The 21,896-nt window shown below is 43.4% G+C and overlaps 1 protein-coding gene across 1 annotated transcript in view; it reads right to left on the reverse strand.

The window, feature by feature from the left end:
* Positions 1-21,896, reverse strand: part of RYR3 (ryanodine receptor 3) — a 530,733-nt gene that overhangs the window by 130,699 nt on the left and 378,138 nt on the right. Inside the window, 6 exon segments of the mRNA XM_086710284.1 lie at positions 900-1,080; positions 11,445-11,580; positions 14,938-15,041; positions 16,156-16,285; positions 17,950-18,064; positions 21,107-21,380. Coding sequence (XP_086566410.1) covers positions 900-1,080; positions 11,445-11,580; positions 14,938-15,041; positions 16,156-16,285; positions 17,950-18,064; positions 21,107-21,380 — 940 coding nt within the window.

Below are 21,896 nucleotides of genomic sequence, written 5' to 3' on the forward strand. Positions count from 1 at the left end.
ATGGGGTTATACCCACTCTCTAGATTCTGGGGTCTAATATAGAGGCTATAATAAAAGAAAGGGAACTGGTCCCAATACACAAGGACAAGACAGTTCACCAACCCACCAACCACATCCTGAACCCTTAAATACCGGGATTATCGATGCTGCGATTTTTTCACATTCTACAGCTCTCTTTTTCTCTTTTTTTAAAATTTATGTATTTATTTTGAGAGAGTGAAGTGGGGGGAGGGACAGAGAAAGAGGAAGAGAGAATCCCAAACAGGTTTCCTGCTGTCAGCACAGAGCCTGACGCGGGGCTCGATTTCATGAACTGTGAGATTATGACCTGAGTCGACATCAAGAGTCGGACACTTAACTGACTGAGTCATGCCGGGGCCCCGTACAGCTCTCTTTTTTTACCTGAGGAATCAAATCAAAACACTTTCGGGAAGGAAAGCGGAGAGTACTACCTCTTTGCAAAAGTGAGGTAAGGGATGAGGCACTGAGGTTTAAGCACTAAAGGGAATGGGCTGGAGGGAGACAGTGGCCGTAACCTTGGCTGGTCCAGCCTTTCGTCTCTGCAGCTTCCTCCTGTAGTGATGCCGTAAGGGAGGCACAGTGGGGGCTGAAAGAGCTTTTAGATGGCTCGATCTGCCAGTTGGTGTAAGAGAGAGAATGGAAGAGGAGACATGCAAGGGGTGGGGGGAAGGTGATCCTGATCACTAGCCTTACTTGGGAGAGTCAAGATGGCAGTGTGCTTGACAAAGTGATTTAAAAGGTTTTAACTACAACTGTAAAGAACCTGTGCTTTCCCCACTAGGGAGAAGCTATGGACACTTCCTTAATAATCCATTTACTGACAATATTTGGGAGCTCACCAATTGTATCAGGCCCAGAAGGCAATTCCATTCACTTACACTTCTCTCTTATATCCGTGAGAGGGGAGGTCGAGAGCTGGGTTCTCAGAGATCTTAATGGCACCCTGCATGGCTGCCAATAGACCGTTTCCTCCTTCACCTCGCAAGGCTGGGCCAAAGCACTCTGGGCGTCTGATGAGCAGCTTGACCACGACGCTAGCATTTTCTTCCACACTTTCACCTAAGGAAAAGGGGCATTATTTCCTTTTCATTGGAAGGGACACCCCCAATTATTTCTAATTGATGAGGTGAGAAGAACAGTATTGGATTGAGTGTGTCACTTATTCTTAAAATTAGGAGGTAATACTGATGGAGAGAAAGGGGAGCTTTGATAAATTCGGTCAAAATCTGTTTTCTGAAGCATTAAGATTAACCATCATAGAACAGAATCTGAGTTTTAAGTTTGGGACTTTTGCACTGTGATTCTTTCACTACTATTTTGATCCTCAGAAAGCAAGTCTTCCACAGATTACTGATTCAGTCACAATTGACTTAGAGGACAAAGAACCTGACATGTTTACTAACTCCATGAGAAGCTGCTAAAACCTATCTCCTTCCTTCCTCGAGAAGAGGTAAAATGTTAACTTAAGCTGACATGCTTCAATTAACATCCAGGGAAATAACATGGTAGCTCATGAACTGTATTCTCACGGACTATTAACACGTACTTCAGAACAACCAAGTCTGTGTGGATGGACGACAGACCTTTCTGAAATTATTTATCCAGCTTTATCCAACTTGATAAAACGGTCTTGGTTATTCCTAAGTACCTCTGTGGGAAGCTGCAGGTTGAAGAACTGTATTCTGCTGGCATTTCTCTTTGGAAGAACATGGACCACTGAGACAGGGTTAATTTCCTGAGGCAGTGATTAAGCAGGGGAACTGGAAAACTTAAGGGAGGGGTCCAGCCAGTGCCCCTCAGAGAGAATACTTGGTACCAAAAGCGGTTTTTGCAGCTTGTTCCAACAACTTCATGAAACACACTTTCGGTCTCAGATGAAATCTTAATTTGTGTTGAGAATTTATCTTTGGGCTAAGACTCTGAGAAAAGACTTTTTTGATGTTGTGTATTGGATAAAGGCTGACAAAAAATTTTTCCATGAGATCATCAGATATTCTCGGAGGACTGAGTTCTAGAACAGAGGTTGCCTCTTGATACACTGCTGTGTTAATTATTTATTCTCGCATCAAAGTACTTCAAATCTTAGCAGGCTAAGTCAACGACTATTTACTACCACAAAGTTTCTGTAGATCAGGAGTTTGGGAGTGATTGAGCTAAGTGGTCCTGGCATGGGATCTCCCATGAGGATGCTACCAAAATGTCAGCCAGCACTGCAGTCCCGTGAAGGCTTGACTGGGCACGGAGTATTGGCTTCCGTGCACGCACACACACACACACACACACACACACACACACACACACACAGACAGCTGTTGGCAGGAGGCCTCAGCTCCTCACCATGTGACCTCTCTGTGGGGCTGCTTGAGTGTTCTCACCACATGCCAGCTGGCTTCCCACAGAGGAAATGATTGGAGAGAGTAAGGCAGAAGCCGCGATGCCTTTTACAACCTTGTCACATACTGTCACTTCTGCCATATCCTATTCATTGGAAGTGACTCACTGAGTCCAGCTCTCACTCAAAGGGAGAAGCATCCATCTTTCGGAGGGAGATGCACTGAAGAATTTAGAGACATATTTTAAAACTGTCACAGGAGTTCTGTTTAATGAAAACTTTTAAGAATCAACTTAGAGGCGTGTTGTAAGCAGAGCATTAGAATGGGAACCCAGAAGCCCTGGCTTTCATTCCAGCTTTTTAGCAAATCAGTGTGCAAGTATGCATGGTGCACAATCTCCTTGGGTCTCACGTCCCTGTTGAGATACTCATGCAACTTCTAGTTTTTTGGAGTCAATCTATTAGTCTAACCTCATATACAGAAATTTCTCCTTCATGTCCAGAGAATGAAAGGGGCTGAGCCTGCTGTCCCAGGGCTTCAGATTAGCTTGTACTGAGCTCTCACGTGAACTCACACCTGAACACACTTGATTTGACTCATGGCCCCGGAGAGGATACAGTACAACCCCGCGGTGGTCCTGGCCTAGAGCTCAGCCTGCTGACATCCTCTTCTCATCCATCTATCTAAAGTACAAGTAAAATTCAAGATTATAAATACACACCATATAAGTTTTAGAACTGTGTAACTGGATTCAGAAAAGTTTTCATGACACTGAATTTAAATAGTCCGCTGGCATGCATTTACTGTTTTATAGCTCAATCCTTCACAAGACTAAAATTCTTATAAAGAGGCTTTCCTCTAGCCAGATTATGGAAAGGGCCTAAATGTCCATCAACTGACGAATGGATAAAGATGTGGTTTATATATACAATGGAATACTACTTGGCAATGAGAAAAAATGAAATCTGACCATTTGCAGCAATGTGGATGGAACTGGAGGGTATTATGCTAAGTGAAATAAGCCAGGCAGAGAAAGACAGATATCATATGTTTTCACTCATATGTGGATCTTGAGAAACCTAACTGAAGACCATGGGAGAGGGGAAGGGGAAAAAACAAAAGTTACAGAGACGGAGGGAGGGAAACCATAAGAGACTCTTAAGGACTGAGAACAAACTAAGGGTAGTTGGGGGGGGGGGCTGGAGTGGGTGATGAGCACTGGGTGTTGTATGGAAACCAATCTAACAATAAATTATATTTAAAAAAAAGAGGCTTTCCTCCAAGTTCCATCTAATATATAAAAAAGAGTTTGATCTTATTAAAACAGAATCCATGTGAAGAAAATTCTTAGGAGATGGCAAAAGGGCACAATAATCACAGTAATGGTATGGTGGAAAGAATCATTGAAAGAGAGAAACCAAGGAGATGTTCAACAATGTTGAGCAACCTGTGGAAGATACAACAATGATGCCAAGTCCTAAGGCCATGTTTTACAATGAGTCAAACCTAGTATTTATATTTGATACAGTTTAATACAGCATACAGGAGGGGCACTTAAAGAAAAGCACCAGGAAAATCAACCTATTAGAGAGCAAATAATCTTAGTTATAGATACAACTCACAGCTCACTACTTTCAAATGTTGTTGGCCTCTATAATTTACCAGGTGTCACTTATATCCACACTCCTAGTTGTCATTTTTCATTTTCAGAATAACGAAGCTAAAATTGTAAAATTTTAAGTGTCAAAAATGGCCCAAAACCTCCAATCCTGTTATTCAAACTTATTTAAATATCATAATCTGATTCTTTCAGTTCTCAGGGTGGAAACACTTGCAGATCAGCCATGATCTTTACCAGCAAGCTGAAATCAACCTAGCTCTTCTTGCCACAGTGATCAGCATCATGGAGTTAGACGGAACATGGACCACCATGTGCAAGAAAATGTGAAAAACTAAGACCGTGGGTTCTACATTGAGCTTGCTATTGAAGTTCATTCACCAAATTAACCTTATTTTATCTGAATCTCAGGGCTTCAAATCTAAGCTAATTAAGTGAGCTGCTACAACTGACCCAGGAAGCCATCTCTTGATTACTAAATCGTAGATGTCTGTGGGGGATGCAGAGAGCAACCTGCAAGAGGAAGGAACTGTAAGCAACCATTGTTGCTAATTGGAGAGAGGACCAAGGAAGAGAATTTCCAATGGCTTCAGAAGGTAGAGGAGACGGCATAATTAGGAGAGAGAACATTCTATTCCTAATTACCTGTAGCTCAGCAAACTAGACTGCCAAACAAATCCACTGTGGGGAAGCTGAATACTGACCTTGAGGGCATTTTTTTAAGGGAGCAAGAGATCTGAGGTAAACTAGTTTTGCCCAGGGGCTTAAACAATGTTTTTACTTGAGTTCCAAAATGAATAATGAGCTTAATAACTGTGTGAATGTTCTCAGTGCCTTTCTTCAAAGGCTCTCAACACTATCTTTACATTGCTACCTTCTTTTCAACATTCCTGAGAAGTCAGATGGCAATGGCTGTGATTCTCCCCCTATCTGACCCTGAAGCAGTCATTCTCACCACAAGGATGATTAGTATTATTGTAATGATTTTACCTACAGTCCATAGATTTTCTTACTCTCAATATTCTAACTACAGTCCTTGTTTCAAATTCCTTTGCCTGGAATGCTTTCTTCCTTCTCATTACCCTAACATAAACCCTTGACCTAGGCAGCTCCCATTCATCCTTGGAAGCCCTAGAGGACCTGGTCTTCTCAAACACCCTGCCCTCTTCCTGTAATCATTGAACACAAGTATAATTAATGAATTGTTTGTATTAGTTTGTGTCTGTTTTTGTCACCAGATTGTCTATGTAATAAGAACAGAGCCTTATGTCTGCATTATCTAACCCTGTATGCTCAAGCATCTTGTTAACATCTGACACATAATAGGCATTCAAAAATATTTTTGAATAAATAGACTCCATTGAGACTCAAGGCAGAGACTTGAAATGACTGGATGGAAAGTTTGAGGGTCACTATCCATTACTGTATTACTAGATCAACTGTCAGCCTTTGTTTACAAGCACCTGGGTTGTTCATTTCTTCAGATTTCAATTAGTCTTAAGGAAAAGAACATATCCTTCATCAAGTCATACTGTAGGAAGAACGAACACTGGAGGCCTAGCATGAATGCATCTAGAGTGTCTTACCTTATAGTATCACAAGGTAGGGGCGATGAGCAAGACCCAATACCTTTTAATTGTAAGTGCCAACTTTAATACGGTTGTCGGCAATTTGCATGAACCAAGTCATTGCAAGTGTTTAAGATATACGATTTCCTCCTTAGGGCTTTCTAATCTGTGGAGGGAGGAGCTAGGGATAGGTCAATAAACTACTATGGCAGCCAGGGAGCAAATGAGGAACTGTTTGCCCATTTGGTCATTAATTCAACCATTCAGTAAGCCCACATTACTTGCTAGTCACTGATCCAGGGCCAGTGGACAAGTATTGTAGAAGATGGTCAAGCCTAGACCCTGGAATGAGATAAGTGGAACAGAGGAACTCTACCTGGTCTATATACCTGCAGCAGAGCTTCTCAAATATCTTGCAGATAGTGCAACAGAGGCCAATTAATGCCTTTCTAAGAGTAGAAACCGGGAAATCAGTTTCTATGCAGCTGAAGTGGTCCAGGTGGAAGATAATGATAGCTTGAGGTAGGATGTGGCCAGTGAAGATGGGGAAAAATCAGTTGATGGCTTTCAGGTAACTTTTAGACATTGAATCTACAGAATTTTAAGTGGATTGAATGTGGGGATAAGGAAAAAGTCTGAATTAAAGATGCCAGCTAAGAGTTTTGCAAAGTCAGTAGTGCTAGCTAGGGGGATGGGGAATCTAAGAGAACAAGTTTAGGGTAGATATACAAATTAATCCTTAAGATGTTCAAAATTTGAAATGCCTATTCATCCTTCAAGTAGAAACATCAAGTAGGCAGCAGGTTACACAAGTCCGGGGCTCAGGGAAGAGAAAAAAGGATGGGAATGTACATTGGGGGGATCACGAGCAAACATGTGGAATTTAAAGCCAAAGGACTGAATGAAAACCTTGCAGGGTGGACTGGTATAGTAGTCCAGAAATTTTAGAGACTGCTATTTAATGCTAGAATCATGCTAAAATGTTGCCCATGCATCTAGAGTTTGGATCCACATGGCTTTTTCATGAAATATGTTAAATAAAATTTGCCTGAGACTGAAACCTAGAGTCAGAATTGAGGTGTGTTCTAATAGGGTAGAGTCCACCTTTTAAATACAGGCATTCTCACTGAGTTAATGAAAATCAATTTGTGATGGGTAGGATCATTATACTGCCATTTTGTGGGAATAATGTTGATGAAGCAGCTTTAGTCTGGTTTTACTATTTCAGTTAAAATCTACATTATGTAGGTATCAAACTTCATTTACCATCGTTATTAAGAAAATGATTGATAAAGAATCCATATACCTATGGATTCAGGACATTTGGGCTCATGCCAAAATGCTCAGCCAGCACCACTGCTGGGATCCCACAAGCAGCAGTGGGGGAGAAATGCTGAATGATTTACTTAGCATGAAAATAACAAGGCCAAACAGCTTTTCACCCCAGTCAGATTTCCTCATTTTGGTGCTCTGGGCATTTGTTTGCCATTGGCTTCTTTATGTGAGTAATTTATTTTCTATTACTTGTGCTGTTTTGACCATCTATCTCTGGGCGTTTATAGTTTCACTTTGAGTTTCTACAAATGGAGCCACATTTCCTTGTCTTTGTCACTATGAGCCCGTCCTGACCCCAATGACCAATTTCTTTCTTCTCAGGCACAGAGATTCAAGAAGGTCCATTGGGAGAATGAGGAAGATGGGGTAGAAGAGATTCTACATGTCTTGTAATTGGATAGAAGCTATAACTCAGGCATTAAGTACCCAACCCCCAGTAGCCATATCTCATTTGTAACCCATATTGAATCTTCTCTCACCACAACAGCCTGAAGTGTCTCCTGAGTAGAACACTGTGATGTTGTTTGTAATTGTCTTAAACTGTTATGTAAATCTTTTACTCTTGGTCAATTTTTCAAAAGTTTGCTGAATCTTTCCAACTGTATTATAAATGTGAGCGTAAGAACAATGTCTAACACATTTTAATCCTAATCATCCCTAGTCTTTAGTACCAATCACACCTAAGAGTGGTTATTACATCCTTTCTGACTCTAATAAATACATGGATGGAAATGAACCGGCTGATGTTTTAAAGCATCTTTATCTACTGTGCGCTTCAAAGGTACCATGCTACTTGGTGCTTTTGACTTTAAAATTTTTTTCCAGCTTTATTGAGATAAAATTGATATATAATAAAAGATTAATGTTTCCTAGTTCAAGCCAATCAGTATGCTCTCACCACACTACTCTGTTATTCTATGTCCATTTGTTTCTCCAAGATGTTGTTCAACACTTGCCTTTTTCCCCAGGTATTCGTAGATTCACTCTACCAGATTCCAATATGCACTGTCACTTTTGGCATGTCAGTAGTCCCATGTGTCACTCTATAGGCAGGTATGGTTGATCACAAGGTTTTTAGTAATTATTCCATGTACATTTCCGATAATTCCACTTAGGTTTGCTCTGTTTCCTGCTTTATGACGTCAGGGCTCTTAGGTCATGTCTCTTATTACATCTCATAGCCCCTCACATACGCTTCACGTGTCACATAATGGATCCCCAAGTTATGTCCACTGATGACAAATCTGCCTAGGGAAACATTCAGCAAAGCTAGGAATAGTGTGTCCCTCACAACTAAGTTTATAGCCTGGGGAAGATATCACTAAAATACTTCAAGGACTCAAAAAAAGCACAAAATAACTTTCCCTTCTTCTTGTGGATTGGTAAGACATCTTCCTTCTTGGAATCTACATTAGGAAGGGATTAATCAGATACCTAGACAGAGCTGTGTCTAGACTGGTTATAAAGTTTACAACTGCTGGGTAAATATAAGCCTCTCAACTTCATTACTCCCATAGTAAAACACAACTCAAGGCTTCTGAGCAACCTAATAAAAAAACGGAGAAAATTATAGCCTCAAGAAGTTCTTTTAAAGACAAATCTTGTTTAACAAGATTTAAATCAAACATTAAGAGAGACTAGGAAAATAATGTTAGAATTTTCCAATTCTATTATTTTGATATGGCAAGAGCTTTTGATTTGGCCTAATTTAAAAAAGAAAAACATTAGTGCCAAACAGTAATTAAATAATGCCACAATTTTTGAACATCTCAAAGGAGAAAATGCTGTTTCTCCTTATTCATTCATTAGACTACGCTACCAAGACAATACTAAACAATGTTTGAGTAATGTTTGGACTCTTGGGCCAAATTGTTCTATTTCAAATCCTACTTCAAATCCTGCTTTACATCCCACTAGCTGCGTGATTCTGGGCAAGGCACTTAATCCTTCTAAGCAACTGGGTGTTTCTCTATAAAATGAGGAAGATAACTTATACCTAGGATTTCTGTATTATGTAAGTTAACACATCCCAATTTTTTAAAGTTATTTATTTTGAGAAACAGAGAGCAAGCATGCAAATATGGGGGAAGGGGGGGCAGAGAGAGAGGGGGACAGAGAATCGGAAGCAGGCTCTGTGCTGACAGCAGACAGCCCGATGTGGGGCTCAAACTCCAGAACCATGAGATCATGACCTAAGCTGAAGTCAGACGCTTAACCAACTGAGCTACCTAGGTGCCCCCAATCCCAAAGTGTTTTGAACAGTGCCTGGCACATGGTAAATGCTCAGTAAGTGTCAGCTGCTCTCATCACCACCATCATCCTCACTAACTCTATCATCACTCACTACCACTCACCACAGTAACCCCTACACCCACTATGGCAATCCACCACCCAACCATCACATCCCATCATCATCCACTGTGACCACCCACCATCACTCATCACCCCCCACAACCATCACCGCACTTGTCATCACTAACCACCACCCACCTCAATCACCCCAAAACCTGCTATGACCACTACTCAACCCTCATATCCCCCATCAATATTACCCCTCACCATCATCCAACTTCACCACCTGTCACCACCCACCATTACCCATCATGACCACTCTTATCATCTACCATGATCACCTCTAACACCTTTATCTTTCACTGCTGTGCAGATGCCACAAAAGGGCTGGGAAGTCCTTTCTAATCACCTTTTAGACATAAAAACTTACAGAGGGCTTTGAGACTCCCAAATAATCCATTTATTAGAGTCTTTCCATTTCAAATGCCCTAATACTCTTGTAAGGATCATAAACAACAATGACAACTAACATGACTGCAGGCTTACTATGTTTCTGGCACTGTGCTAAGTTTTCCACAGATTATTTCATTTAAGTCTTACGACAACTCTGTGAGGTATATACTACTGTTATCTCTACTTAACATACATAAAAAAACTGAGGCTAGGAACGTTTCAGTAATGTGCCTAAATTTGCAAAGCAGTAAGTGTTTTGCACTGTATTTGCTCCTCAGACACTCCATTCTCGGGCCCAAAGTCTTCCATAACACTCAGCTGTTTTTAAAGCACTCTTGCTCCTTCTTTAAGGCTTCAATAAGATTCTTTTTCTTTCTCATATGTTCCATCTCTCTGTTTTTCATGCTTTCCCCTGTGACAGTCTACGCCCACCGTTTCAACTACAGATCTGAAAGTCTATTCAGTCCCAATCTGGTCATATGAAACTAGCATACATCAGTGTTGGAATGTGGGCAATCTAGATAGGTGCATAGCCGGTGGATTCCTTTACCTTCATAACCTATGTAGACAATCCCTCTAAATGACTCATAAAGCTCTTGATCTTGAAAAGGTGGCCAAGATGAATAAATGAGTCTTGCCTTGATTTGGTTTGTGTCATATAGTCTACTGAGATAATTTAGGGAGACGTATGAATCCTTAAAATACACTTAAAAAAATGTCCCTATTACCATAGTACCTCTGAATTAATTCTGGACACGTGGTCCAGAATCAGAAAGATTTGGATAGAAAGTGGAAGAGATTACTAGAGGATACGCTGACACTGGCCTCAGAGGAAATGGAATTCAGCAATGATGGTGAGGAACAGTTAGGGACACTAAAGAGCACTCAGAGAGTGGCAGAAGACAGGTGATCAAGCATCTGACTGGATGAGACCCAGGGGGAGAAACCAGGACAATGGAAATCATTCAAATATTAAGAGTGGAGTCTAGGAAGACAAGTAGTAGTTCGGGGATGAAGGGAGAGAAGAAAAGCACACAGGAAATCAGTGATCACATTATGTCAATATATTCCGAGATAAACTCTTATACCTAGAACACTTGGCGTGATTGCTTATTAGCTGTAATCCCTCTTTGCAATCGTGTAACTAGCCAAGCTGGATTTGTTAGCCTGGAACTCCAAACTTGGAGAAGGGAGAAGGATCACAATTCTGATGTGAATATACGTGAATTGGTATTAGAACACAATCTTGGGAGACAGGGCACATTTTCAAGAAAGTAGCCCACTTAAATTTTACACAAGATTCAGTACATTTTACTTGGGCAACTAAAGAGGTTTGGAATTCATTATAAGTAGGAAGTGACTTGTATGAGAAGAATAGTATTTAGGGTCGCCACAGAAATATTTTTTCTCCTGGGAGTTGAGCTACCTTTTATAGTTACTCAGTTATTTTTAATTTTTATGCATGTATGCATCCATTCATCCAATAGTCTGGGGATCTGAGGGCACACCTGAGGTTAGCTTTGTGAATAAGTGAGATGAAGCTATTAACAATCCCCTGTTTTACTGATAGAAGAGGTACAAAGCAGTGACAAGCTCTAAGCCTTCGCCTTTATTTTCTTCCTGGATCTGGTGCGAGAGCTCAACACACTGCCCACCAGATGCTGCTCTTGGTCCTTGTCTGGCCTGAGATTGTCCTGTCCCCCACCACCTGTACAATCTATCCTACTTATAGGTAGGAAGAAATGCAGAGGATCTCTCTTTCCTTGTATGTACCCAAGTTTATGCTATCCTAGGTCTGAAAGGCATGAAAATTTTGGGACTCACTGTTCACAAAGACGGCAAACCTCAGGAAGGACAGGTAGCGCTCCCCTTCAATGGGGTTCCAGCCGACGTCAGGGTACCCTTTGGCTAGAAGCATGGGGCAGCTCTGCAGGCCACAGCCTGCCAAGTAGGTCACCACCTGCCAACAACAGTACAAAAGTAAGTGTCTCAGTTTTTTTTTTAAATTTTTTTTTTAACATTTATTTATTATTTTTGAGACAGAGAGAGACAGAGCATGAACGGGGGAGGGGCAGAGAGAGAGGGAGACACAGAATCGGAAGCAGGCTCCAGGCTCTGAGCCATCAGCCCAGAGCCTGATGCGGGGCTCGAACTCACGGACCGCGAGATCGTGACCTGAGCCGAAGTCGGACGCTCAACCGACTGAGCCACCCAGGCGCCCCAGTGTCTCAGTTTTTTAGGAGACAGCTGTGAGGCCTACAGAATTCTGGGAACAGAAGGGCTTTCGTTTGCCTAGAAGCTAAAGAGAGCCCCAAACTTTTAATAATTCAGTAAGTTTGAAATCAGAACTTCTAGTTCATTGTTTCCAAATAGCCAAGACAGATTGTCACTGTTATGTAGGAATATGCCATGAGCTCAGTTCCCTGGATTTTCCAGTTCTGGCAAGAGGGAATGGACATATTTTAAAAAAAGTTTTATGTATTTTGAGAGGGGGGGGAGGGGTAGAGAGAGAGGGAGAGAGAGAATCCCAAGCAGGCTCCACGCTCCTGGCACAGAACCCGATGTGGGGCTTGAACCCACAAACTGGGAGATCATGACCTGAGCCAAGATCAAGAGCTGGACACTCAACACACTGAGCCACCCAGGTGCCCCAAGAGGGAACTACTATTTAAACATAGGCCTAACTAGGGGGTCTCTGGGGAGATAATGGGTCCAGGTGGGCCATGTTCATTTGGCCATGGTATTTCAAGATCAAAATATTGAGTCACTGGTTGACTCTGAGTGGGCCCTTCCTTGACTAATTGGGGCTCCCTACTCAAGTTCTGCATTAACAACTGTTGTCTCAAGTCACAAGCCAAATGTTAAGGTTGGGGTGGTGAGTGAGGGGCTGTGGCCAGTTAAGACCTGGGATTGGTAGTGTTCTCTTCACTTCCTGGGTCACTGGATATCAGCCCTGTGATCTTGTAGAGTGTTTTATGACCTACCTACTTTTTAGAAGATATCAGGCAAGAAAAAGTGCCTAGCAAATAGACCTTTGCTTGAAATGCAGTTGCTATTCTAACTTAGCCTTTATTATTTTATGTGTACAAGGAGAAGGGGAGAATCCACTGGGCTGTAAACTCCTCAGTCAGGAATTTGTATCTTTTTCATTTTATGATTCCCAGGGCTCAGCACATAGCAGATGGTCAATCAATGTTTTTCAAATGAATGATGTATTTGCTGAGGTCACATACTCCAAGTTGTTTTGTAAGAACAATGGATCTAAGTCAAAATTCAGTAAGAAACAATCATCACACCGTTTCCTTCTTAAACCAGTAAGGATACTATTCTGCTTGGAGCTTAGATTTGATTTGGCCTTTAAGATGTGAGAAAAACATCAATAAAGGCAAGAATTCGGCAGTGTTTTCAAGGTTACAGGTGCAGGACATTTCACTGGCCGCTGAAATAAGCACCCTTGTGTGTCTGTGTGCGCGCATGCACGACGTGTGTTGGTGGGGGGGCTGTTGCTCAATCTTAAGGGACCTAATTTCTGTTGTGATCAATGGCAAGGAAGAACTGTGGCATTTACCTGTCCTTTCCCCTCTCTCCTAGGAACCACACTTGGGTGATTTCCTGGCACTGGTCCCAACAAAGTCTGTGGCCCTGTGCCGAGCCACCGGGACCACCTGAAGAAGCCTCCCCCTCACAGATGTCCCTAGGTCCCCATTTCTTCCCTTTCCCAGCCTCCTGGCCTCTCCTTAGCCCATCTTCCACCTTCCAGGGGGGACTTAGGGTCTTTGTCAAGTGCTGTCATTTCCAAAGCTGAGCTACAGCTGAGGATGGGCACTTAGTCCCCATCAGTGTAAGATGGCACTGTCCTAGTCTAAGAGAACCATCAGCCACTTTCTTATCCAGGGATCAGTTACCATCTCACCACCTGAAACGTGGAGTTCTTGACTGGTGTTGCAATGTATGCAGAGCAGAGTTTGACTAAAGTCTGTCTCACCAGAAGCAGACTAGGAATATTCATGGCATTTGTGGAACAGCTATTACGCAACGTACCGCTGGGTGGCAGAGCATAAGTCCGTGTGTGTATGGGAGGGGGTGTGTCTTGTCTCTGTTCTCATCAGTTCTTCTTGCTAAAACCAAGATGTGCTTTCTAAAATACAAGTCATTCCTCTGTTTAAAGCCCTCTGATGGTTTCTGTTGCTCTTGGCTCTACAGAGAGGTCCTGTAATATGACAGGTGAGAGCATGGCCTCCGGAGCCAGACCCCTGTGGCTCCTGGCTCCGACACTTACAAACCCCATGACACTGAGCACATCAACTAAACCCCTCTAGGCCTTAGTTTCCTCTCCTATAACTGGGGGCACTAACAAAAAGGCATGTTCTAAGGGTTATGTGAGTTAATTCAGAGCGGGACCTGGCCCACAGTGATCCTATAGGAGTATGAACTTCTATGGTAACCATTATGGTAGCATCAAGCCCAATTCCTGTCTCCCCTCACTGTTCACCACTCCCTCCACACACCCCATGATCCGTCACACCCACCTTCCCGATTCCCAAGCATACCATGCTTTCCTCACTGAACCTCACACATTCTTGACACACTTTTCCCGATGGTGAGGCTGCTGGCTTCCTACTCCCACCTCAGCTCATCACTTTCCTGAATGACCTTCCTGATCCCCTGGTCAGGATTAGGAACTCTTCTTCCATGCACTTCCAAACCTACTACTCAACGGATGACCTTTAACTTGTTCCCCTCCCCCCTCACCAGACCAGTCTTCATACTGTAAATCTTGGCAGCCACTCAGTCAAGGAAATAGCCCCGAGATGGAATGGGGAAAAGATGGTAGGTGAATCAGCCTCCAGTTATCACCACCAGTGGGAGCACACTTCACAATCCCAATGTGGGGCAGCTCAGTTTTGCCTCATTTGTACAAGGATAGGACATGTGGGTGTTCCTTGTCCATATATGGATTATACAGTTTTCTATCATGTTTCTTTCTTTAGTGTGTGAACTTAAAAATTCGATGACATAGAACTTTATTAGGATCTAGGTCTCTGGTAGTGTTCCATGTAGACCAATGAGGCTGGGCCTCCACATACAGACAGCACACATATCCAGATATCCATGTCTAAGAAGTTGACTATCCCTGCCCATAGGAGATTCTCTGCTCCTAATTATCACACTGCCGCTGGTTACTCACTTTCTACCACATTTTCATGGAGCATTGAGAGGTTCTGATGGAGACCCAGCCTTTGGTCTGCATTTCCTTGTCCTGGCTGTGCTATAAGGCAGGAGAGGGCAAGCACATTGCCTCCCCAGGGCCAATTACCTTCTCAAGGTCTGGTTCCTCTAAGCCCAGGGCTAACTCGTTGTTGTCCATCACGGAGGAAGCTGCCACATCCAGCGGGGTAGATCCCCTCATCGAAGGGGAGGCTGAGGAAGGAAGAGAGAAGGAGAGAGAAAAGGGACAGAGGCCGTCCAGCGCTGAGCTGAGGGTGCAGTGCATGTTCATGGCCAGGAGAGGGCAGCAAGCACATTAAACTCCCATCACCATTCTAAGGGGGCTGCCTGCCCAAGAACAGAATTTGTTATCCCAGTCCCCATACTCATTATTAATTTTGACCATGGATTAAGTCATGAAATCAGTGCACGTAATTAGCAGGGACCATGTATTTTCAAGTATTTGTCTAACATGATACTTCTTGGAGCTCTGCTGTGGTGATCACTCAAAAGGTAGTGATGTCACTTAACCAACTAATCTCAAATGAGTCGGTCATTTCTAGAGCCACCAACCAGAGTTTGAGAATAGCCTCAAACAGCATTAGCTCATACAGTTACATCAGGTCACCAATGTTGTCTTTGATTTTCCTTTGGTTCTTATGCTAGAACTCAGAAAAACTTTTTTATAAAAGGTTGGGAGTCCGAGGTTGCATCTGATAAATTTGGAAACTCCAGCTTTCATATTTCACATGCATGTATGAGTGGTTTTGTGTCTTTCACAAACTCATTTGGTTTACATCCAGGACAGTGAGTAAGGCATATGCACCGTGTTGCTTTTCTAGTGGTGGTGATGGATTTACACGGTCCACAGTTGCTCTTGGCCAGTCCACTTCAAAGCTTAGGAGAGAGGGATGCAGCCTGCAGCCAGCCCTCCAAGAAGGGGTTGGGTCTCTGACCTTGGTCTCATTAGCACCTCCTTGGTCAGTGGAGTGGGCTGGGGGTGGGGGAGCGGTGTCCCCAGACTATATCTATAATTTCAGGCAGCATTTCATGAGCCATGGGCCGCCGGTCCCAAGGAAGACAAGGTAAAAACTGTGTGACTATGCCAACACAAATCTGTCACCAGTTCTGGGTGGCAGCAACATCTCTACTTAGGTTGGACAGCAGAGACGTGGTATCATTATTTCATTTATTTTTAGATCAGGCAGCTTCCTTCTTCTATTTAAAAATACCTTAGCAGGTATGTCACTTCTTTCGCTTTACCTCCTAAGTGGCCAGGAGGAGTGTCACCTCCAAGCCCAAATGTGGAAGTGATAACTTGACATACCTAGGCCAACACTGCTGTTCTCCAACAGGTAACTCAGATGCTCAAACATGGCCTTCTGATTTTGCCGGCTAATTCGACAGAAGTAGCAGAGGAAGCGGCAACAGCTAGCAACCATTTTTGGAAAGGCAATCTGTAGGGAGAAAAAGGAAATGTCCAGGAAAAGAATCTATCATGAGTCCTTTCTGAGAAGTCTGACTTCAAAGAGTCTTAGGGTAGGCCATCCACTGACCCCCACCTGTCAATACGGGTGTATAAGCTATGAACAGTTTGCAAAATGCATTTCGTCCTTGCTTCTAGTTTTTTCGAGGACTTATTCACAGGAGGGACAGAGAGGGGACACACCTGAGAGGAGGCTTCCAAAAATATTGAGAGCTAATTATAGTTCCTGAAGTATCTTCCTTTCAAAGGAAAAAGAGGTCAAACAAGAATCCCAGACACCCTCCGATGTCACATGAAATTGCACGACCCTACATCACACTATTGTTTCCATCCGGGAAGGGAGCAGACAGAACTGTGATGAGCAGGTCCAGAAAGGGAGAGGAGCGATCATGATGAGAAGGTCCAGAAAGGGAGATGAGCGATCCTGACAAATAATGCCCAGCATTAAATCAAACCTGGGTCCTCTGGGTAAAGGCTGGTCCCCCCAGAGTTGTGGGAGCCTGATAAGCATTGCCCTCTCCGAATGTGAGCCCTCCCCAATTGCTTTTTTCTTCCCTAGTTACTTCTGTCCTTGACTACTGCTCTCCTACGGGCTCCCATAGCACTTGTAATCTGATTCATACAATTTAGCACTGAGATGCCATCTTATGTTACTGCTGATTGTACTTGGCTTCTCTCCTTAACAAAGTAATTAGCATCTCTAGAGCCTGGCCACATCTTAGTTTTGACCCAATAATGCTCAATAAATGGTGTCTATGTTTAACTTAGCTCTGGACCCTAGAAAGCCCTTCATTTCTCCTTTTAGAATCATGGGGGTGGGGTGCTCTTACAAGTAAGGGCCCAAAACCTATATGCTACCTGCTTGCTGAGGCATGCAGGCATTTTCTCAGGGCTCTTCTGGAGAGTCTGCTTTTCCAAGGGACCAGAAGGAAGTGAGTGAGAAGGAATGTGAGCTTGGCTTTTGTTCTTCCTTCATACCCCCAACTGTCCATACTGGTGGAACTGCTTTGGGAATCATTCATTCCTAGGACCCTGGCCCTCTGGAATTTCCAACATTTGAAAACATCCCCCATCTACTGCCTTAGGACCCTATCTAACTCTGAGGACCCCACATAAGCTAGAATAAATGTCCAGGGGGCTCCCCCTGACAGCAGGCTTGTTATGGGGGGGCTGGGAAGGAGAGCCGACATCCTCAGGAGCTTGGCACAGAGAGGAAACACATGCACCCCTGAGGGAACACTGCCAGGATCGTTATTAAGATCTTGTTCTCCTTTAGAACAGCATTCTCCTGACACAGCACAAAACATAGCAGGTTTCTAAGTGGAACCCAGAGGAACTCCATGTTGGAAGGAGCAGGGCTGCAGAGTATGTATGGGAAGTAAACTTAGCAGGTGAACAGCCTCGTAGAACGCGTGGGGAAAGCTCTAAGCTTCAGGAGCCAGAGCGCCTACACTGGCTGGATTCCATTCAGCAGCTCTGTCCCATCCCTTGGCTGTTTCCTGGCTTTATGCACATCCCTCCCTCTCCCTGGGAAGAGGAACTGAGACAATGGACACCAGCTATTTGTCTGTGAACAAGTCACCACATGCACCTGCCCAAGTCAAGTTCTGGCCTAAGTTCTCCTGGTAGCATTACCTGAGACTTCTCTGTCCCCAACACGTTCACCATCACCTCCATCACTGTCTCGTGCATGCCAAGGACTCGCATGAGGTTGGGATGCTGGTAGAACACCTTGTTGTTCATAATGTCTCTAGGGTAAAGATTGGACAGTCTTCAGTACTTGCTTCTATCAGTGGTATGAAAATGCAGGCATGAGAAAACACACATGCACAAACACACTGGGGATGGAGTGACGCAAGCTGAAAGGTAGTAAGAAGGTACCAGAATAGAAGTAGAATTCCCCTTTTTTTTTTTTTTTTAGCTTATAGGAGTATATTGTACTCTTTTACTTCCATTAAGTACTTTATTTTGAAACATTTCCTTCTAATGACATTACACAGTTATCCTTTTGTCTTTTTGCTTGTCATAGCTTCAGAGAGCCGGAATCACTGGATTTCTCTTCCTCCATGTGCTCAGTGTCTTTTTTCCCCCCTCTCGTCCTTTTATCTATGTCTCTATGGACTTCAGTTTTTTTTTTTAAATATGAAATTTATTGTCAAATTGGTTTCCATATAACACCCAGTGCTCATCCCAACTGATGCCCTCCTCAATACCCATCACCCACCTTCCTCTCCCTTCCACCCCCCATCAACCCTCAGTTTGTTCTCAGTTTTTAAGAGTCGCTTAGGGTTTGGCTCCCTCCCTCTCTAACCTTTTTTTTTTTTCCTTCCCCTCCCCCATGGTGTTCTGGTAAGTTTCTCAGGATCCACATAAGAGTGAAAATATATGGTATCTGTCTTTCTCTGTATGGCTTATTTCACTTAGCATAACACTCTCCAGTTCCATCCATGTTGCTACAAAAGGCCATATTTCATTCTTTCTCATTGCCACGTAGTACTCCATTGTGTCTATAAACCACAATTTCTTTATCCATTGATCAGTTGATGGACATTTGGGCTCTTTCCATAATTTGGGTATTGTTGAAAGTGCTGCTATAAACATTGGGGCACAAGTGCCCCTATGCCCATCCCCAAAGGCAAGAGAATTAAAAGCAAAAATGAACTATTGGGACCTCATGAAGATAACAAGCTTCTGCACTGCAAAGGAAACAACTAACAAAACTAAAATGCAACCAATGGAATGAGAAAAGATATTTGCAAATGATATATCGGACAAAGGGCTAGTATCCAAAATCTATAAAGAGCTCACCAAACTCCACACCTGAAAAACAAATAATCCAGTGAAGAAATGGGCAGAAAACATGAATAGACACTTCCTAAAGACATCCAGATGGCCAACAGGCACATGAAAAGATGCTCAACATCACTCCTCATCAGGAAAATACAAATCAAAACCACAGTGAGCTATCACCTCATGCCAGTAAGAGTGGCTAAAATGAACAATCAGGAGACTATAGATGCTGGAGAGGATGTGGAGAAATGGGAATCCTCTTGCACTGTTGGTGGGAATGCAAACTGGTGCAGCCGCTCTGAAAAACAGTGTGGAGTTTCCTCAAAAAATTAAAAATTCATCTACCCTATGACCCAGCAATAGCACTGCTAGGAATTTACCCAAGGGACACCGGACTTCAGTTTTCTTAATGATAAGGGGTTGTACCCCTCTCTTAAAGGCAATTGTACGTTAGGTACCCATGACATTTCTGGACCGCAGTCTTCAAAAAAAAAAAAATGAAATTAACAATGAAATATAAAAAAATTTATGTTTAAATCGGTCACTATAAATTCACATAATAATGCTGCAGGCAAATCAAAATACAGAGGCAGCCTGTGATGTGGCTGTGTAATCCCTTACGGGGTGGTTTCCCTCTGCCTGTACTCTTTCCCTTGAGTGTTGCAGCTGTCGAGAGGAGACACCACTAGGTTTTACTTGCTGCTATGTCTACTGCGAGAGTCAGGGGAGAAGCTAATTCTATGGTTTTCTTTTGCCATAAAATTCTCTTCGTTTCTATTACATGATTTAGCCTTGGAAAGGAATTTGAAGAATGCGTGCATCCCACCCATGCCCCAACCCGGGGATCTTCAAAGTCTCTCTTCTGGGCCCCAGTGATGCTCCTTCAGTTTGCTGGCTCCAGGGTGGTGGAATGGAATATCAGGTTCTTGATTTCAAAAAGATTTTTTTTAAATTTTTGTTAACATTTATTTATTTTTGAGACAGAGAGAGACAGAGCATGAATGGGGGGAGGGTCAGAGAGAGAGGGAGACACAGAATCAGAAGCAGGCTCCAGGTTCTGAGCTGTCAGCACAGAGCCCGACGCGGGGCTCGAACTCACGGACCGCGAGATCACGACCTGAGCTGAAGTCGGACACTTAACTGACTGAGCCACCCAGGCGCCCCCTTAAATTTTTTTAATGTTTATTTTTGAAGGGGGGAGGGGCAGAGAGACAGGGAGACCCAGCATCTGAAGCAGGCTCCAGGCTCTGAGCTGTCAGCACAGAGCCGGACCTGGGGCTCGAACTCACCAACAGTGCTATCATGACCTGGGCGGAAGTCAGACACTCAACCGACTGAGCCACCCAGGTGCCCTAATGAGTTCTTGATTTTAATCAAGTAACATCGTGGGCTGGTCAGGTAACTTTTTTGGGCTTTGGTTTTCTCATCCCCAAAATGGAACTACGCCATTGAATTAAATTAAAGGAGATCTTTTTGATGTCTAAAATGCTATCTTTTAGATAGCATAGCTTCTAAGAGCCACGAGCTACTGTTAGGGTGAAAGGTGTCTCGTACAACTGACAAAACTGACTTCCTGGGTCAGTCCCAAGCAAAGGGAGGGATCCACCCGCAATACCTCAGAGGGAAGTCTCAGAAGAATTCCAGTCAAAAGCCCAGCTGCTCAAAACCTTTCTCTCTTGTTGATTTGAACGCTCTCCCTTCCGCTGAATTTTTTTCATCGCCACCCTGGAGCGATTTTCTTCAGACACAAATGAAGTAACTGCCTTTCTCTAAGACTCCTCCCCACTGCTTCTGACAATGTCCCTTCACCTGGGGCACACAGTCAGATCTCTCAGGTTACCAAAGGGGACGGAGACACGGAGAATGGTTTTCCACAAGAAGTGAGATTAGGATGGCTGGGGTTTTATGCGATTTGATTCCAGAACACCTGCAGAGCAAGGTAAACCAGCTTTTCCTCTTGAAGTTCTTTGGAAAGACTCACACTGACCTATGAATGACCTACCCCAGCCCATTGATCATGAGCAGCTCCTCTTCCTTGCCCATCCTGACACTGAGGAGGCAGCGGATCTGGCCCAGGGCGGCCAGCAGGTTGATGGTGTCGCTCACGGAGGCCTGACTGATGGTGTAGGTCTTCCGCAGCGCCTGCAGCAGCTCCCCGATGCTGTCGTACTGCCTCCGGAGGAGGTTGAACATCATCCTGACCAACTCCGCATCCTGGATCTGGTCCTCCTGAGCCCAGCGGATCATGGTCTGTGAGATGAGCTCCTTCAAGGTTGCTAGAGGGACAACACAGAGGACCGGTACTGTGACTGTCATGGCTCCGGGAGAGCTGGGTAGCTCAGCCACTCCATTCAACACTAAGACAACATCAGGGGTCAAGGTTAAAACATTCTTTTTCTAAGGGTGGAACACGGCATGCAGAGAAATGAAATATATCATCAAAAAACATATATGTGAGCCATACTACAAGAAAAAGGTATCTCCATTTTGAATTCAGGGTGCTAAATATTTTAATTAAATGAAGTTTGAATCGATATTGGAAATAAAAGACTCAGTAAGACACTGTCCTTGTTTTTAGAGTGCTCACCAATCAGTTCTTTACATTTTCATTTTGATTTTATGAAGAACAACTTTTACCTTTATTTTATAATGCAATGTAAGAAATACTACAATGTGCAAGTGCCATGGGACAGAGCTGCAGGAGTGGGGGGCAAAGGCACGAGAAGATGACACTGGTCACTGTGTCTTTAGAGTCAAGTGATATTAAGCATTGGATTTTCTCTACCATGGAT

Source organism: Puma concolor, chromosome B3, assembly GCF_028749965.1.
Source record: "Puma concolor isolate L17-30 chromosome B3, mPumCon1.1.hap2, whole genome shotgun sequence".
NCBI lineage: Eukaryota > Metazoa > Chordata > Mammalia > Carnivora > Felidae > Puma > Puma concolor.